This window comes from Plasmodium gonderi (assembly GCF_002157705.1).
Source record: "Plasmodium gonderi DNA, contig: Chr03, whole genome shotgun sequence".
Taxonomy (NCBI): domain Eukaryota; phylum Apicomplexa; class Aconoidasida; order Haemosporida; family Plasmodiidae; genus Plasmodium; species Plasmodium gonderi.
This window is the reverse complement of record NW_021628927.1, coordinates 945,814-966,649: the sequence shown is the minus strand read 5'-3', so window position 1 is coordinate 966,649 and position 20,836 is coordinate 945,814. Positions and strand designations below refer to the sequence as shown.

General features: G+C 29.4%; 4 protein-coding genes across 4 annotated transcripts; 2 read left to right on the top strand and 2 right to left on the bottom strand.

The window, feature by feature from the left end:
* Nucleotides 1–4,801: 4,801 nt before the first annotated feature.
* Nucleotides 4,802–7,700, top strand: PGO_031960 (hypothetical protein, conserved; the record flags this gene model as incomplete). The annotated part of the gene is made up of 2 exons (XM_028686180.1): nt 4,802–4,938; nt 5,399–7,700. The coding sequence occupies 2 exons, from the start codon at nt 4,802–4,804 to the stop codon at nt 7,698–7,700; spliced, it is 2,439 nt and encodes an 812-aa protein (XP_028541981.1).
* A 605-nt stretch (nt 7,701–8,305) lies between these two features.
* PGO_031950 (mago nashi domain containing protein) lies at nt 8,306–9,432 on the bottom strand (the record flags this gene model as incomplete). Its single annotated transcript, XM_028686179.1, has 4 exons — nt 8,306–8,320; nt 8,518–8,795; nt 9,040–9,158; nt 9,398–9,432. 4 exons carry the CDS (start codon nt 9,430–9,432, stop codon nt 8,306–8,308), a joined length of 447 nt encoding a protein of 148 aa, XP_028541980.1.
* A 565-nt stretch (nt 9,433–9,997) lies between these two features.
* Nucleotides 9,998–14,949, bottom strand: PGO_031940 (hypothetical protein, conserved; the record flags this gene model as incomplete). The annotated part of the gene is made up of 2 exons (XM_028686178.1): nt 9,998–10,306; nt 10,879–14,949. 2 exons carry the CDS (start codon nt 14,947–14,949, stop codon nt 9,998–10,000), a joined length of 4,380 nt encoding a protein of 1,459 aa, XP_028541979.1.
* Nucleotides 14,950–16,838: 1,889 nt separating this feature from the next.
* Nucleotides 16,839–20,504, top strand: PGO_031930 (exonuclease I; the record flags this gene model as incomplete). The annotated part of the gene is made up of 1 exon (XM_028686177.1): nt 16,839–20,504. The coding sequence occupies one exon, from the start codon at nt 16,839–16,841 to the stop codon at nt 20,502–20,504; it is 3,666 nt and encodes a 1,221-aa protein (XP_028541978.1).
* Between the last annotated feature and the right edge of the window lie 332 nt (nt 20,505–20,836).

Here is a 20,836-nt window from a genome sequence, read left to right as displayed (position 1 = left end):
TTTTCATTTTCACAATGGTTGTAAATCTAAAACGTCTCTAAAAAAGTAAAATTATCAGAGTAAATTTTTTGTTATATATTCTGATATTTCTCGGTTCGAAGTTTTCTACTTGTGTGTGCGCAACTTCGTTTTTACAAAAATTAAAGCTGTATATTTATGTATATTCAACCTGTAAACAAATTGCACACAACTTTTCATCATGGACACTAAAATTGTTCATTTTCAAAAAACATTTTAAATATACAATTTTCTTCAGAAATTAGCTAAAAATAAAATCCCCTTAAAACTTTTATTTTGTTCTTCACATGTTTTTTTCTCCATTTCTAATTTTTTTTTTTTAACCTTTTATTTAAACTATAGCAATGTATTACCTTGCACATTAACAACTCAAAAATTTAACTCTATTATTCTGACAAATAGGAAAATGTCAGACGCATGATCAAAGTAAAACTTATGTTAGTATCGAATCGTTCACAAAATATAGTAAAATTAAAAATATAATAGTATATTCCTTTTTTTCTTTTATTTGCCTTTTCTTAAAGAGTGTAAAAAAAAAAAAAAAAAAGTAAAATAAAATAATAAAATTCCTAATGCACTTAAATTTTCCAAATAGAAAACAAATTAGATTATTTCTAAACCTAAAAATAGCCCTAATTTCTGTGCAAATCTGTTGAGAAATTTTGTTGCTATTTTAGTATATTCCTATTTTTCTATTTATTTATTTTTTTTTTTTTTTATATTTTAAATAATTTCTACACAAATTCAAAGAAACGAACTTGTTACCTTTTTAAAAATATTTACATACTAATTATTTTCAGTTTTCATAATTTTGCGCATCCTTTCATAATATTTTACTTACTATTCGAAAATTTTTCCTTTTCTTTTCTTTTCATTAATATATGTATGTGTATATATCCTTTCACAAAACATTTTGAACAATGAACAACAAGTCATATGGCAGGTTAACATATTTCCTTATTTTGCTACTTCATAGTTCTTCTCTTTTACAAAGGTAATAAGGTATGCGCTTATGTTAGGATTAAAAGGGTCAATAATAAATATAAGTTAATAATTCCTTTATATTTTACATCTACAAATGTAAATGAAAAAGAAAATGACAATTTATAATATTCCTCCAAGTTTCTAAATCATGTAACCATGGATTTGTCATATTGCTAAAAGGTTTGAAGTTTGCAATGTAGCCTGAAAATAATATATTAACAGTTTTAATGCACATATCATAGTTAAATTACACACATGTATCACAAATTAACACATAACGTGTTTTCATACGACCTTCCTAACAAAGCAATAAAAGAAATAAAATATAATAAAATAAAATAAAAATAAGCAACAGAACTGCTAAAACAGTAAAGTATGAATGTACGTGTTTACATGTATAAATCAGGTTAATTAGGGAATAAATAGATGTCCAGGTTTCCTTTTACATATATATAACTTATTCAAAATTTTAAGTTCCAAGGGGAATGCATTTACACACAAGTATAAAACATAGACATGAATATATTATACAATTTATAGCACTGTGTGTAGAATTTTTCTTTTCTTTTTTTTTTCCCTCATATTATATTGTGAAGCTATATATTATAAAAAAATCCTTACAGAACAACGTAACAAATGAATTTTTCATTTCCCTAAAACAGTGAGAAGTGGATACATCACAAACATAAATATATCTATAGTTATGTATTTATCTTCCTGTCCGGATATATTAGTGTGGCCAATGAATCAAAGGCACTTTTTTATCCATGCCTTCACACCATTGCACCTATATTTTGTATTACAAAAACACAATATACAACTTATCACTATTATTATACATAATTATAACTTATCACTTCATCCTTTTGTAAGAAAACGAACCCTATTCAGTAGTTCAATCATTTCACCTTTTTTTTTTTTTTTTTTTTTTCATAGAAACCTAAATGAACATCATCGCTTAAGTAATAAATATAGATTTTGGTAAAAAAAAGAAAAAGAAAAAAAAAATGTCTTTACTTATCTTAAGTAAAAATATTATGTTCATTTAGTCTAATGGAGCATCTATTGTGAGGTATAACTTTCATTGCCATGCCATTTTTAGCATTAATTACACACGTGTATAGTATAAGACAAGAATAGAATCCCATTCCCCTAATGAATATATTTAATTAAGTTCTCTTTAATCAATAATGATATAAAAACTCCTATATAAAAAAAGAGCGTATTAACATTTTTCCATATATTTCTAATTATGGAATAAATACATGATAAAAATTACACTTTCATTCAGTATATCACTTCTGCTACAGATATTTAGAAAATCAAAATAAGTTTACACTTCTAACAGATTTTCTTAAAGTTTAAGCAGCCTTCGAGGGGACAACTCAATGCTTAAGCGGTAAAAGTAAAAAAGTGTAAAAAAAAAAAGCAAAAACAAGCAAATACACAAGCAAATATACACACACAAACAAGCAAACATAAGGAGAAAACAGTCTAACGAATGAACAAACGAAGAAAGAAACAAACAAACATACGGGAGAAATAGCCTAAAAAAGAGGCAAGCGAAGAAACAAACTATGGTGGACACATTTTCCACGTAGACGAAGTTAAGAAAGTGATAAACGAAAAAAAAATAAAAAACAGTTCTATTATAAAAACATCCTTAGGGATAAAAATTTTCACTTGTAACTCTTGTAGAAATAAATTCTTCGAACTTCCTCACATTCCAGCACAGAAAACCTTGTTCCCATTTTTCCTTCATAAGTTTTTCCCATATTTACATTAAAGGAACATATCATACATTTCATTCTCCACATAAATATCCATTCAAATTTTCATGCCAAAAACAAAAATGTTTTTCATACATTATTGGCAAGTTAAAGCCTTAAAGGATCCATCCACACAACTTACTACTGCCTTGCAAATGTCCGCTATAAAATTAGACAAAGTATTCAAGCAACTAACAACTGGATTTGCCATTTTCAAAAATGTCTAGTTTCTTAAAAAAAAATAAAATTAAATAACCAAATAAGTGAATAAATAAATATTTTTTTATACAAGCAGATTAATCTCAAAACTTCTTAAATAAATTAACATTTGGCAAATGAGCATTGTACAAATGTGACACTTTGTATGTATTGGTGTACGGACTTGTATAATCTTTTTAAGTTCTTAGTTAACGATTTTGTAATATAAATGTATACATCAGTAAATGTAAGAGAAAGTGTTGATAAATTGTTAAATTAATTTTTTTTTTTTTTCTTTTTTTTAATTTTTAACTTTTTAAAATGTACATAATGAAAAAAAAAAAAAAAAAAAAAAAAAAAAAAAAAAATTACAAATGGCTAGCTCTAATGACATGTCATGGCAGTTGCCAACTCTGTAAAAAATATATTACAAATAAGTGTATATCCATATATAGAAGAATTCTGAACATGTTAAAAAAGAAAAAAATTTCATAATGATTTTTCAAATATTAAAAATAGTAAATTAAAACAAACGCATTTCTCAATTTAAAAAATGAACAAATCTGAAAATTATAGTTCAAATGCTCCCATGGTACATTAACAGGAGTTATTTCACTCCAAAACATAAAATAGTTTTCCAAATGTCTCTCTCTTTTTTTTTTTTTAAAATAAAAAATGCTTTCCTGAAAGTAGACACTTTCCCTTCATATTTTTCATCCATCTTTTGGCCAAGCTAACGAAATATTGTATAAGAACTAATTAAAAAGTGATATATATAAGATGAGAGTTCAAAAAGTGCATGTATAAAGCAACGGATTAATAGCTTCGTTTTCGGTTATTAGGAATACAAAAGGAATTATTTTAACTGGTGTACACACAAAAATCATTATTCGCAATATATGTGTGAAACATGTCGTTGATTGTCGAATCAGTTAGAAGAAAAGTGACATTATAATGCAGTATGGATAGACAAAAAAAATATACTTTTTTTTTTTTTTTTCGGAGTAAATTTATACAAAAAAAGAGAGAGAAACTTCTATGTGCTCGCGTTCTTAATTGGATAAATATTTTAAATAGTTTCACATCCTACCAATAATTTTACCTCTTTTAAGAGCGAAAATGTTAGCGCCATTAAAAATCATTTTGTCGAAGCATTTCTCAAGACCTCTACATGTATATATTTAAAATTATTCAATCTACCAAAAATGTTACGTAATACTTTTCTACAAAAATACATTTCGTAACAATATTATTTTATTATTATTTTTTTTTTCTTTTTTACTATCTATTGGTTATGTTGTATGTTATATCTTATCCATATTTTTTCCCTTATGAACACTGCACTTGAGCGGTTATAATATAAACATATTTGCATCTTCCCAACGTGACCTTTAATTTTTTTTTTTTTTTTTTTTTCTCCTACCAAATTTTTATTCAATAAAAGAATAAGAAAAAAGAAAAAAAAAAAAAAAAAGTTCCGTTTCAGTTTTTTTAATTTTTATTGTCATTCGAGACCTTAAAAAGTAAACTTGAACTCTGAAAATGAAAAACAAAAGAAGCTACAAAATGTTCGATTAATAGGGGTTTATAGATTGGAACCGTTATAATCATTTGTAATAAACTGCTGTTCCCACCCCCACTCCCCTCGCTTCTTTTGCTTCTTTTGTTTCTTTGCTTCATGAAGAAAGATCGAAACATATTTTAAAATTAATCCTATAGGAAAATCTGAAAAAAATGTTTATGTACATATGTATATTTACACATATATATATAGGTAGATATACGTATATAGCTACACATATAGATACGTCAACTACTCAATCAGAAAAAAAATGCAAATAATTACTTCCGATAAAATAGGTTTATTGAAATATGTACAATGCACAACTGAGAACTACATTTTCGAACAATCGCTCAAACCGGATTTGACAAGAACAATCAATAACGTGACGTGGTCTGGTGGATACGGGTAATGTATTTTTTTTTTTTTTTTTTTTATATATAACGTTGTGTGCGAACGTATAACATATATATATATTCACACTCATACGTGTACAAGAATGTTACCAGCGTAGTTACATGCTTACGTATGTATAAACGCATATATACACGCAAAGAGCCACTACGCAACATAGTACACTGTGTGATAACTGTGAAAAATGAATGCATAGAAAAGTTCTGCACTTCTTACGAAATACATAACTTCGAATTGGAAGCACAATAAATGAGTTTACACATATCTCTGTGCGTGTAATATATACACAAGCATGAGGATCCTTCAACCACGAAATATGCATTAGTAGCACTAAATGAGACATGCTATTTTCACCCTTACTCTTTATACTCATCCAATTTCTCACTTTCCCCCCCCCTTCTTCATTTCTTTTATCATGCATACCACCCAAATGAACAAATATACACACGTAAAGAGGATATGAAGAATCACAAATAACTGTATGCAGAACAAATGGTTTAGTTGAAAGTTTTGGTTTTTCCCATGAGGATGAAAATCCGAAGATTAGTGATAAATGTTTGGTATCATTTCTATGTTGCAATAATTGTATTTACACAAAAATGCTGAATCATCATCACAGTATAATATACGAAGATTTATTTAATACAGAAAAAGAGAGATATAAAAATTATTCCCAATTTATGCCTGTGTATACAAATGAAAAAATAAAAAATGGTGTATACGAAAAGTACCTAAAAAATAATAGACTTTTAGTTACTGTGAGTAATAGCGGACATGTTCATGTACTAAATTGGGAATGTGATGAACAACATAAATATCATCTGAGTCAAGAAGATGAAATGAAACATTCATATGATCCTGAGAAAAAAAGGAATATTTACTTTCAAAATTACAAGGACATAATATTGCAAAACATAGAATTCAAACAAATTGACGAAAAAAATAACAGTAATAATGTCATTATAAAAAAAAACGAATATTCAGATATATCTATGAATGATATATGTAAGGATTACCATTATAATAATATGTTATCAGAAGGAAGCATATACCAGTCCTACATTTTAAGTAATCCAATTGATGCTGCTTGTATTAATGAGTTGTTGACAAATAGACTAGCTATTGGGGGATATAAAAACTGTTTAAAAGTATTTGATTTATTTACAGGGAATTATATTTGGAAGTCCAAAAATATAGGAACTACTTTATTAAATATAAATTGCGAAAGTTTAATAAAAACTGTCAATTTTTTAAATGATATAAACGTAAATATAATATCAGCTGCAACCTACGATCATAAAATTATTCTGTACGATATGAGATGTCAAACTAAACCGGTATATATTTATGATCATTATAATCGTACAAATGTTAGTCAAAATAAATTTGCCTATTTCAATCATAATTACTCCGAGAGCGATCTCGTATTTACTTGTATAAGCAGTAATTCCCATGTGACGACTGAAGAATATGCAACAAAGAAGGAACATTGTGCTGAAGCAGAAAAACAAAATGGAGTGACAGAAAAAATCAAAGAGCATGAACAAATCTTAGACGAAAAAACAGATGATCATCAAATTGAAAACAAAATAAAATCCCACGAAATAGGGCCCCATGAAGAAATTTATGCCAAATTTAGCACACATCAAACGCAATCAAAAAATTTACAAATTTATGAAAAATTGAAAGAAGAAAAACGAAGAACAGGAAATTTATCATCCGTAAATGATTATACAATGGAAAATGAAATTAATGATGATCCACGTCCTTCAACTCTGCACATGGATGAGGATGTGGACTTACCCCCACCCATCCATGCAAATGAATTAAAGTGTAAAAACTACTTTATAAAAAAATTTGGCACAAAAGACAGCCAAATTATCTTTGTCTCAGATAACTACGGAAATGTTTACAAATTTGAAGTAGTCACAGGAATTAAACTGTTACAATATATTTATATGAAAAAATGTGCACAAGAAAAAATAACGTGTGAAGAAGAAAAAAAACAAGACCCTATTTTTTTGTTAAAAAATAAAGAAATTCTGTACGAATTTTATAAGGAATATCAAAAAAATAATAAAACTCATATGAGAAATGATTTACCTGTTATGTGGGCTAAAGACAATTTCGATCAATTCTTAATTTTATTTCTGAACAAATTTAAAATTCATAATGGAGCTATATCATCTTTGCGCTTTCACACTGGAGGAAAGTTCCTCTGTTCAGTTAGCTATGACAGATTTTTAAGTATATTCAATACACAAATAAAAAAGGTGATTAAGCGGGTACACGTCGGACATATATTGACCAATTGTTTGTTTCGATCCATTGATATTAATGAATCTGAATGCACCGCGCAGAATGAATACGACCCCAAGCCAAGCAAACGACGAAAGCTGCAACATCCAAATGAAGAATCAGATGATGAACAATCAAGCCAATGCGAAAGCTGGCACGACTCATCTAATGGGTCCGACCAGTGTGTAAGCGAAAATGGAAAATATCATCAGCGGAATTTTAAGAAGCGTAAAGGGGTGGATGATGAGGATGACGAGGATGAAGATGATGATGATGAGGAGGAGGATGATGACGATAATGATGGTGACGATCAAGAAGACGATGATGATGATGATGATGACGATAATGATGGTGACGATCAAGAAGACGATGATGATGATGATAGTGACGATCAAGAAGACGATGATGATGACCATCAAGATGACGATGACGGAGAGCGTGATTATCCAGATGACTAAAAATAATAATATGCCCAAGACAAAGTTGCACGAAGGGAGAAACATGGTGACGAACATTGAGGAAACCACACAAATTAGTAAAAGTGGGTTCCCAAAATTTGACCATTCCTCGCGTTTGTAAAAATACGAATGTAAAACATATTTCCGTACATGTACCACGCGCAAACATAATGACACTAAACAATTTGACTATCAATAAAAAGGGCTAAATTTTTTTTTTTTTTTTTTTTTTTTTTGGCATCTTTAGAAAAATATATACCCTCGGATAGTATTCTCTAAACGTAGGGCAAATTTTCCTTTAACGCTACAGTGTGCAGTGTTTATTTAAAAAATACCATCTGGCGGGGTATCTCTATAGCTCTATAGCTTCTTCTAATTTTTTTTTTTCAAAATTTGCATGCAAATAAGTCCTTGCTATAAGTACATATATGTACAAATATAAATAGAGATATAGATAGAGGTAGATATATATATATTTACATGTACATTTTTTTTTTAATTTAAAAAATATAATAAAAAAAAAAAAAAAAATTAATAAATCTCATCCCCGTTTTGTCACACAAGAGGGGTATGTGTGTGTGTGTGGGATGATTGTGGTTATCATTTCACACAGGCTTAATCTGAAAAAAAAAGGAGGAAACGTGCGTTTGAATAATTTACCATGACGAGGGCTCTACGTGGGTTTGTTTAATGACTCTCGTGGAAAAGTCGTTCATTCACGAGAAGTTACATATACACATGTACAAATACACATCCTTGTGTATATCCATCTATATGTACATATATGTATATATATTTGTATATGTTTTGTTGTTACCCTGAAATGTAAACAAATGAGGGAAAACAGAAAACACTTCAGGTCCTGCACAAGATAATAAAAAACTCGTAGACCTTCTGGATCATCACACTGTTTTACGTCAGATAGTGAACCAATTTTGGATGTTGTAAAATAATATTCATTTCCATCTAAGAAAATTTCTAATTCTTGTTTTCCTATCTTATCTGGGGCAGGCCATAGTTTATCGCTTTCTTTACAAATCTCCGATTCTTCAATTATACGTTTTAATTCGTTCAGTACAGACTTACTCACATAAGCTAAAAAGTTCCATAAAGTAGATAAGGATAATGCCAATTAGGGTAAAAAAAATTGTTTTTCATTCAACCCACGTGCTTGTGCATGCATTACTACAACATTATATAGCATGGGAATACCCAAGCATGAACCACGCACAAAAAAAAATAAAATGAAATTCCTATAATACACAATTAAGTACGCTCTTATTTTTTTTTTTTTTTCTTCTTTTTTTTTTAAATTTAACATGTATGAATTTGCACTAACCTTCCTTCCTAATTATTTTGTCGTTCTTATAATTGGAATTATTTGCATATCTTAGTCTCCCCTTGGAGTTAAATTCAAACTCAAGGAACTCATGGCCAAATTTTCCTTCATGACCAACACTAGAAAAAAAAAAATAAGAAATGTTCAAATGGGGTACAAGAATGAGACTTTACAATGAAGAAAAGTAAGTATTAACATCCATGTGTGAACAAAAGTACTCGTTCATAAATTTCTTCGCGCAAGTATGTTTCATAAACCCAATGTAACATCTAGCAGAACAACATGAACCCTGAATGAACCATATATATGTAAGAAAATAATTCACAGTTCTTGCTGTGGAATGCTCTTTTCTTTTTACTAATATCTAAAGGAAAATCTATCTCTTTTGGACATTTTCCTTGCTTATGTATTCTTCTCCCTGTGCTATTATATATACAGCAACAACTATGTTTGTATTTTGTATATGTACATAATATATTTAAAAAATGCCAAGGTGTAAAAATTGGGCAAATGCTGAACCTTCTTAAATTAAAATTTTTTAGAACATTTTTTTTATTTTTTTTCATCCTCCTTTTTAAATTATTATACTGTTTTCTCAATTCTTACGTTATCACATCACTTAACCGATATGCAAAAAAAAGGGAAAAAAAAAAAAAAAAAAAAAAAAAAGTTTACTATCTACAAAAAGAAAAAAAAAATTCGTATGCTTACGTACAAAAACATTGGTGTGAAAATTTTAAAGGTGCATAACTAATTATATAATCATTTTAAGAATAAACAAAAAGGGATGGAAGTAAATTATAATACAATAAAAATAAAGGCAATCAAGGCGTTCTTTTTTTTCCTTTTTTTTTTTTTTCCCAAAAAAATTAGGCATTCAACTTCATAAGGAACTCCTAAAATGACAGAAAATAGTCTCCAATACTGAGTATATATATTCTTGATTTGTACATTTATTTCAAAAATAATATTCTATAAGCAACTGCACCTTGGGGAAAACGTATTTTTTCTCCTTTTCTGATATTTCGTTAACTACATGTCTTAAAAGATCATTCAGTTTTTCTATCTTGCCTTTTATAACTGTAAGTATCGTTTCGCTCGTCATCTCTTCAGATCTATTGTAAGGTTCTTCATCTGGTTTATCTCGTGAATCATTTTCTTCTGAATCAGATGACAAACCTTTAGAAATCCTATAAGATTCCATATTCGTGGTCTTCTCAACATTCTCCTTAATGCAATAGCTACATAAAAGTGTATCAATTATAAACTGCAAAGGGAAGGAAAAAAAAAAAAAAAAAAAAAAAAAATTAAACCTTTGTTATTATTAGGTGAAAAATGGAGATATATATATATAGTGCGAACAATACCAGCCACGCCTTGATCATTCCTATCTACGCCAATTCATTGACACAAACAAAAAAATAACAAAACGGAACAGGAGAAAACACACTATAAATTTGAGTACATTATGGGAAACATAATCAGAAGATCCCATCCACACAAACGACAAAAAACAACAAACAATCATACAGTTGTCTGTGTCACGCATTTTCTCAATAAGCGTACGCTTATGTATAGTACACATAACCAGCATTTCACCCTAAGGGGCTGAAATACATGATAATACTTCAGAAATGAATAAATTTCTAGTGCTCCTAGACACTTCCATCCCCTCTATGTATCTCTTTCTGCACAAGGCACTCACACATCGATAATTCTATATTGATGCATTTTCCTATGACCATGCTAGAGGCATATGATCATACATATTCACTAAAATGCACGAACTCGTATCTGAATCTGTTTTTCTTTTTCTTTTTTTTTTTTTTTTCTCCTCACCGATATTGAGTAATAAGTACGTTGGGAAAAGGAACACTCCGCCAAGCTCCTCATTTTTTGAATCAGAAAGGACAAAAAATGATAAAAAAAAAGGAAAAAATTTAAATCGTAAAAATATTCATTCGGCAAATTCTTGAAATTATTTAACAAGTGAACGTGTAATATATTTCTATTAATGGACATTTTAAAAATCGTGATAGTCAACAATTTTATTACTTCCCGTACTGGTAAATCTAATAATTTTTTAAAACTAAAAACATTCATGCAACTTTCAAATTTGTTCAGCAATTCTTGGAACGTTACGTGTGTATTCAAATCATACCCTTGACGTGTACATGCGAAATATTCAAGATCTTTATTCACATTAGAAATATACATAATATCCTGTTCAAACATGAAATTAAATAATCTCCTTGTGATTGAAAAGTGTGGCATCACATATACAAACATGTTCATTTTATGTTCTATTTGAGTATATTCATTTTGTGAAAAGACTTCTTTTAAGTATTTTACAAAAAGTTCCACATCTATTATCACATCTTCGGTTTTATAATAGTAAATATGTTCGGTTCTCATATCCACAGAGGTCAATATATCTAACTCGTCCTTTTTCCCAGCTTTCACCATACCATCCGCAACCTTTCTCCTGTCGTCATTCAACCCCGAATTGACTAGCCTCCAATTTGTCTCTAAAGACGGGAACAAATTAAAAGACACGAAATAAAAGAGAAAAATTATTTTAACCAATATGAACAATCTTTCACAAATATTTTTGCCTACTTCCAATGTACTATCTGTTAGACCTACGCGATCAATTACTGAAAATAAGTAATCCGTTATCACGACGGAATTATTTATATTCTTTGAATTATTGTCAATTTGTACCTTTACATTCGAAATAATGTAAGACATTCTTTTTATAATCAAAATAATATTAGCATATTTTATTTCATCTAAGTGTTCCAAGTCGATCCTATTTATACTTCCTCTTAAACATTCCGATTCAATTAAAGTGTAAATATCATTTCTAAAAACAAAATACGTTTCGGACAAATTTAGTTTAAGAAAAAAAAGTAAAAAATCTTCTCTAAATAGATATTCTTGGCATATTATAAATCTGAATTTTTTTTGGAACAATAGTATATCCCCCTTTTCTTTCTTCCACCCCATGTGTGTGCCTTCCTGCACACCGCTTTGACATCCTGGTTTTGATAGCATATCAACAGAAGAAAAATAATCAGTTTTTTCTTCCATCTCTTGACACATAGACAAATCACTAATAGGAATACGAGAAACCCTGTTAAGCAGAATCATGGCTTCTTCCTTTACCAGAGAAGAGTTCATCTTACTTCTAACTATTTCGAATTTTACAATTAATAAATAAATGAACAAGAGCAATTTCTTATTCGTGTTCTCGCACACAAAATACAAATTAGCAATTAGATCAAATGAAATAATAATTTCTCTATTTCTGCATAGAAAGTAATTGATTAATTTTTCTCTTTTTTCCTTTACGACTTCGTGTAAGCTGTTTCTTACATCTAGATGAAACAGTCTTTCTAGGTCCTGCTTATTTCCTTTGAAATTTTCAAAATCTCCACATACTTTCTTCATTTTATGCTTATTTACAGATAAAAAGGAAAAGAAAAATAAACAATTTTTCACAAAAATAGAATTGTCATAATTATACAAAAAGAAATATATATTTCTCAAAAATTTATCAAACACTTCCTTCGTAATTATATTAATTGTATAATCTTCATTTTGCACAAAAAAAATGACTTCCATTATTTTGTTCTTCTGATCTTCATTGAAGCATTCGTAAAACGTCTCAAAAAACTTATTATTTAGGAAAAATTGACAATCCACTAAAAACATAAACATAAATGGACTGCTTAAAAATTGAAACGATAATTTCCCATTTGTTCTGCCTCCAATGCCCATGTCTTTTATATTCATGCATTGACTCTTATGCCATTCTGTACTTTTCTGATTAAAAGTAAAGAACTTTCCTCCCTCAAATTTACCCAGGGCATTTGCCTGCTGAGCAAGTATAATTATGAAATAGCAAAAATGGCTAATTTTATCAATGCTCGTTTCTGAAAAGCTCTTTAAATAGCTTAAAATAAATCCGCATACAGTATTCACATCGGTACAATTTACGTAAGAATTTATTTTTTTTTCAATTAACACTATTATCTTATTGACATGGTTGTCATTACTACCCCCGCTGCCACTGTTACTACTACTAATGTTACTACTAATAATATTACCATCATCATAATCATTGTTGTTCTTTTTCCTCTCGATTTTCTGCTCACATGATGTACCATAACGCAGCAGTATTTTCTCATCCTTTCTATGCATAAATATTTCGTAAAAATAGATTAACAGATGAAAGTATTTTTTTGAGTATTTCTCAGAATTTCTGCTTGGCTCTTTCTTCCTGTTTTCATTGCAAAATTTATCCCTTCCATCTATGGATCCATCATTATTGCTATTTTTCTTACTATAGGCGCAATACTCAGTAAAACTGGATGAATCATTTTCCTTTAAATCTCCGTTTGGCACATCTATAAACCTTTGTTGGTTTTTTCCTTCATCAGTGGTGTACGTTACCTCGTCTAGTCCACTCTTTCCGTACATCCGATTTGTTATTATTATGGGAAAAAATTCAGAATCTATAAAGACATAGAAATATATAGAGAGGCAATACTTTACTAAACAAAAAGGATTCATATATATATTCTTATTTACATCCTCCAAATGATCCATAGTCTTTATGCACAAGGTTGTAATCAGGACTATGAAATAATATATCATATTCTTTACTCCCTTATTGGAATTACTTAAATTTACTATATTTTCATTGATAACTTCAATTGCCTTTTTTATAAATTTTTTAATTAGTATCATCATTTCTTCTTTAAAAATTTGTTTTTTCTTTTTTTTTATTATAAGTATTATTATTTTCAAAATTTTAGTATATAAATGAATCAAATCCACATTGATTGAATTGTAAGTTACTTCATCCATAAAATTATGAAAACACTTCAGCAATTTTGTATATATACCCATTTTTGTCACCATCTTGATACTAACTTTTATGTCTTTCTTCAGTAAAAAAGGATCACAATGACTGTTTCGTCTGTTCATACATGTTATAAGTTGGTAACAATCCTCCGATTCCATTCCAGAATCAGCATTTGTATCTATTCGATGGGAACGCCCCCTCATCTGTGTTCCGTTCATATATATATCTTCTTCCACTGTGTCTCTTTCTCCTTTCTTCATCATATGATGAGAAGAATATTTGTCGCCATTAACTGTCACATTATTTCTATCCCGATTTTCGTAGCGTATTCTTAGTGTGCCTCTTTTAGACTCAAGCGGATTGGACTCTCCCTTACTCCTTATCCAACTCATTTCACTTTTCTCACTGATGTGCTTTTTCTCATTTTTCCATCGCTTATACTTAACTTTGTACTTGAATAAGAGGAAGAAATATTTTACAGTTCTGACTTGCTGCTCAATTGGGATAGACACGAAGCAACTCAAAATGTTATTCAAAAATTCGTAAAAAAACTTATAGCAATATTCAATTTTTGTAAAGAAGAAAATATGACACAGTTCTAGATTTAACACTTTTAAAGAAACCTTTTCTATTTTCAAAGAATGGAACAAACAAGTTTTAACCTTGCTATGGAAAATGTCAAAATCTATATTACTATTTATCAAATGGTAAAATATTTTAGAAGAATAATTTCTTACATTTTCATCTTCATCTATAATACCCATTCCATAAATTTCCAGAATTTTTTCTATATGGTTAGTAATTAAATTTTTGTTTTTTCTCATCCCTTTAACTAATTTTGCATAATTCAGTTGTCGTATTTTACTGGAAGCGTGGTCTGTTTTCATAAATATAGAAACATCAAAATCATTTTCAACTTCTTTTCGAATTATTTTTTCTTTAACTTTTGTTTTTTTTATACATTTTGCATAATCTATTTTAGTTTCCTTACACTTTTCTTTCCTCTTCTTATCACTTTTCAATTTTAGGACACCCATTTTATTTTATCATTTCTTTTTCAAAAAGTACAATTTGTTTGAAATAAATCCCTTCAATATCACATATGTGAAAAACATATGATTTAACATATGCAATGTTTTAACCTTGTTATCTCAACGCCTAACCTATGTTGTCAACTTATATAATAAGTACAAAATTTTCACTTTGATCTTCCTTATACTCCAGGTCATTCAATCTTTGTCTCTTAATATTATGTAAAAAAAAAATGGGGAAAAATGGACACACATATCCCTTGTAAATTCTTGAGATCATAAAATTGGTTGCAAAAAACTATAATATCCAGATCATGGTTTAGGAAAAAAAAGTTTACTGGTGGTAACGACGATAAAAAAAAATTCCCCTTAAATGTTTACCCAACTTTGGCACCTTCAAATGTTTTATTTATTATTTTTTTTTTATTCTTAAACTCACATATTATAAATGATTTATAGCAGCGAATTTATGAACAAAACATATATATATATATATATATATATATATATATATATATATATATATGTAAATAAAATAATTACAACTCCGTTGACAAGCTGTTATATATTTATAGAAATTCCCCTCCAATTTCCATAGGTTCTTATTCATAAGTCCATAAAAAAAAGTGAATAAAAATTAAAAATACTTATTTTCTAATTAATTCCTTAAAGGTATATGTAGAGAAATATGATAAGAAAAAAATTAAAAAGCATAATCAAAAATTGTTTCAACCACTTCGTTCTTATAACTACCCACCCCTTCAACGTTCATGCTGTAAAAGTATACAAAAAAAGGAATACGTCGTAAAAAAAAAAAAAAAAAAAATAAAAATAAATAATCACTTTGTGCATGTACATATAAAAACATTGCACCATAATACTAGATGACGCATTTATAAAAAAAAAAAAAAAAAAGGCACAAAATTTGTTGCACATGAAGGAAAACATTTAAGGTGGGGAGAGGAGTCTCTGTATAGCACAATTATGAATCAAAAATGTATCATAATACATGTACATATATATATATGCTTGTACTCTGTGTATGATGTTTTATAATATAACTTTTGCTCATTTTACTATTTGTTGCTACGCTTTTAAATATTTATTTTAACCAGAACTGAGTAAATAAAACCAAGTCGAATTCACACAAATGTATAAAAAGACGAAAGTTGTACCATTTTCAACTTAATAAATAAATAAGTACGTAGGTGGATACATAGATAAATAAATAAATGAATAACAATAAAAGGGGGAAAAGAAGTGAAAGTATCAAGACCGCCTTGCATATTCACGAGTTTGGGGTGGGGGGAGGTGTATATGCACATGAAAATATACACTTGAACATGATGCTTTTTCAATTATTACCAACCCGTATTAAACCCCATAATGTCGCTAACAAAATTCCGAACTACACTTCTTAGTTCCTCATATTAAACTTAATAAGAAAAAAAAAAAAAAAAAAAATCATTATTTCCAGTTTTAAAATGTTACTGAGCTTTTTACACAGCCCTTCATTACTTCACCAAAATAGGAATTAACCCTTTTAACCATTTTTTACTCTCCATTTACCTTGTTACACAGTTTTTCCCACCCTTTCCTCCTTTCTCTTGTCATATCCATTTTTCCAGCTATGTAGCAAATTGCATACATTCAATTCAAATCAGCAACAAAGAAAATTCAATGCATAACATTTTTCCGAACACAAACACACATTGTGCTGCATTTTATTAAGCTCAGTGTATGTTATTCTTCTTCTTCTTCCCCCCCTCATTGTCACCTGAAGCATTTGACACTGCACATTGCATATATACACATATGCCCACTTATATATACATACATCCGTGACATTGCGGTTGCATCTCCTATCAAAGATAACGACCTTTCCAAAGGAATAAATGGGAATTTCCAACTTGCTCCAATTCCTAAAACCTATTGTTAAGAACTCACATATAAGCAAATACAAAAATGAAGTGATCGGTGTGGATATCATGTGTTGGATCCATAGAGGTCTAATCAGTTGTGCGTATGACATAGTAACGGAAAACTTCAATGACAGTTATCTAAGTTTTATTGAAAAAATGCTAGAGTGCATTTATCATTACAATATAAAGGTAATCTTCGTTTTCGATGGAGAGGAATTACCTGAAAAGAAAACAGAAAATATGATAAGAAAAGATAGAAGAGAAAAGGCAAAAAAAGAAGCACATGAAATAATCAAAAAAGTGAAAAATCCAAGATCAAACGAAACTGTTTTGAAAAAATGTATACAAGCATTAAGTGTATCAAAAGATATTATCAATACAGTTATCAATTTCTGTAAACAGAAAAATATTGATTATATTATTTCACCTTACGAAGCTGATGCTCAACTATCTTATCTTTGTCGAATGGGATATATTTCATGTGTTATAAGTGAAGACAGTGATTTGTTAGTATATGGTTGTCCTCGGGTACTGTATAAATTCAAAAATAATGGAGAATGCAATGAAATCAGTTTATTGCCAATTAATGATTTAATTGATATAAATGTCATTAACAAAATTAGGAACCCATTTTCTGATTCGTTTAATAAGTTTTACATAACTCCTATGAAGGAAGAACCCCATGACACAGAAAGTGAATGCTCAGATGCTGACAAGCAAGATCTATCCAGTGTCACCAATTCTAATACTTCCAGAACGAACCGATATAAGAACCATCGTAGAGACACAAATAAAAACAGTAAAAGGAAAAAAGAAAAAAAAAAAAAAAATTATGAAAAAACAATGAAAGAATATTTAGACCAATTTTACTGGCCAGAAGAATTAGATAAACTAAAACATTTCAATATTGACATGTTCCTAGCAATGTGTATTCTAAGCGGCTGTGATTACACAAACGATTTTCACATAACAGGAATGGGCATAAAAACTGCCTTTAGTTTAATATATCAGTATAAAAATATTGAACAAATTTTTTCATTCTTAATTTCCCATGACAAATGGAAGCATAAAATACCACCCAATTTAAATACCTTAGAAAAATTGCTAAACAAATATGAAGAAATTAAAAATGCCTTTTTACATCACCAGGTTTATGATTTTATTCTGTGCCAAAATATTTCCATTAACCAATCCTTTAATAGTGCACTAAAAGAAAAGGATAACCAAATGCTTATCAACAAAATATCCGATTATTCTTTAATTTATAACAATTCCACTAGAAAAGGGAACTGTTTGAACAGACACAACGAAGGAGATTCCATTAGTGACACTATGGATGAATATTCAATTTCGTCTGCAAACCGTAGCACGGAAAGAAGTATCAGCAATGCTGAAAATGCAAATCAAAAACAACAGGAAAACAATGCACTAATGGAAAAAAATGCAGATCAAAATGTACCTAGGGAAATCCTCTCATTTCGTTCAAACGAAAACGAAATACAGAAGAATACACATTTACACAAACCAAACAATTTCGAAAACATTTTTAAAAATTTCTCATATGAGTGCCTCGAATATTTAGAAATATCCCCAATTTTGTTCAAAAATTATCAAGAAAATCAGTCTCACCATCAGAAGACGTATCAAGAGAAGGAGGACCAGTCTCCTCCTATATATTCCATGAGGAGTGATCAAATGGATTCACATAGGCAAATAGGTTGCCATGATAGACATCAACCCACTCTCCAAGAATATGCACAAGATCATTACGAAAAAATAATGTCGAAAAAGGAAAATCGCTGTGAAGAAATGCTCATCAGATTGCCTCCCGACCAAAGTGACCACATGCAAATCCCTAATTTTCAGCCCAATATTGAAATCACAAAATTGGATTTTTTTCAAGATTCTACTTTAAGGAATGAGTATGCATGTAAAAATATGAACAGTAGTGATATCAACACATCAGGAAAAAACGAAAAAGCAAAATTGAATAAACGAAAAGCAAATGTCACTGACTCTTTTAATTTTAAGAAAGCAAAAACAAGCACCATAATTCCAGTAAATTCAAATGGAAAAACGTGTACAAAATTTTTGGATGAAATAGAAATAAATGACCCTAATAATATTATACAAAACAGTCATAACATGATTCAAGAAAATAAAAAGCTATTACCTGAACTGGAAAATGTGCACTCCGGAGAGATACGTAGCCTTAAAGAGGATATCCTTTGTGAAAACATAACGAAAATTAATGATAGCGAAAATAAATGGAATCCTGGAAGTGACAGAAGTAATGAGTACGACATAGGAGATGTAGGAATCCATGTTATAGATAGAATATCCCATGGAGACCTTACTAACTCAAGTGGAAAGGTGAATAAAATGAAAAGCGCAAGGGATATGTATGATAATATGAAGAAAAAGTTTCTCCTCTTTAAAACATTGAGTGATGAAACGGACAACCAAACGCAATTTTTAAACAAGGAATCAAAATATGAACCCACTGCATCAGAAGATGAATATGCACATATAAGAAAAATTCAAGAAACATGCATGATCAAGAAATGTAAAGATGATATTGGAAGTTCTCTTGAAACCGAAATTTGTGATCAAAAACAGAACATCCAAAATGGTGTACACATAAATGCGAACTCATATGCACACAGCAATGTGAAAGACGAAATTTGTAGCGAAATGTGTAACAAAAGCCCCAGTGAAAAAAAGAATAATCATTCCCATTTCGATAACAATTCGATGAGGGAAAAAAATGAAATAAATAATATTCACACGGAACCCGAAAGAAAAAACAATCCATCATCTTTTTCTTCTCCATCGAAGAGTAAAATATCCGTGGGAAACGAAAAGAATAAAACACAATTGAGGATAACTAATTTTTTCAAAAGTGAAGGCAAAAAACGAACAAACTCAAAAAGCAACGATAGTAATATTAATACATTTTCAGTAATAAATACAAAGAATATATATTCTAATGACAATAAAAAATACTCTGTTCTGTTGAATAAGTCAGAACCATTGAGCGAAGATGAACAGATGATAAACGCTCTATGTGAATTAGACACTAATCAAGTAAGTACTAATGAAAAAGTAGTAAAATATGAAAAAGACGCATTCGGAATGAGTAATACACAGCAATACAAAACATTAGGCCTTGATCAAGATATCCATGATGAATATATTTTTTTGAAAAATTTGCAAAACTGCGGGTTGATAAAAGAATCAATTAAAAAGGAGCCCTTAAATTGCACCATCAAAACCAGTGACTCCTCTCAAAACTTCACCGGCAAAAGGGGGCATAGAATTAATTATAACAGCGGTGATCAAGAGACAATTCAAGATGCACATCAAGGTGCAAATCAAGATGAATATCCAGATGAATATCCAGATGAAGTCCTTGATGGAGACCAACATAATTGTAATAGTCCTCCTCTCAGAGACAATCTCCATAGCAATCACGTGAAGGAGAAAAAGGAAAAACAAAAGGAAATTAACCTAGAATACATTCTGCAGAATTTGAACTATAACTACCAACCCAAGAATCACAAAATCAACACACTTGACTATTTCAAGGAGAAGGAAAATGTGACCCCCCATAATCCTTACGTAGACAATAATTTATGAGTAAACGTGGCTTATATGTCATATGATTCATAAAGCGACCCTTTTAAGCCACCTCTTATGCCACCTCTTAAGTCACCTATTATTCCACCTCTTAAGTCACCTATTATGCCACCATTTTAAGCCACTCTTTTTCTTTTTTTTTTTTTGTAATACACAAGATACCCTTAAAATTTATCTTCGTTTACGCATAACTCGTAAACATCTGATGACAGAAGCCATAGCACTTCTACCGTGTTTTTTCATTCTTAAATAAACATATTAAAACGGCACTTTTTAAAAATGTTCCTTAGAGGAATAAAAAACCTATCTGTAGGTGTTAAAATAATTCTTGG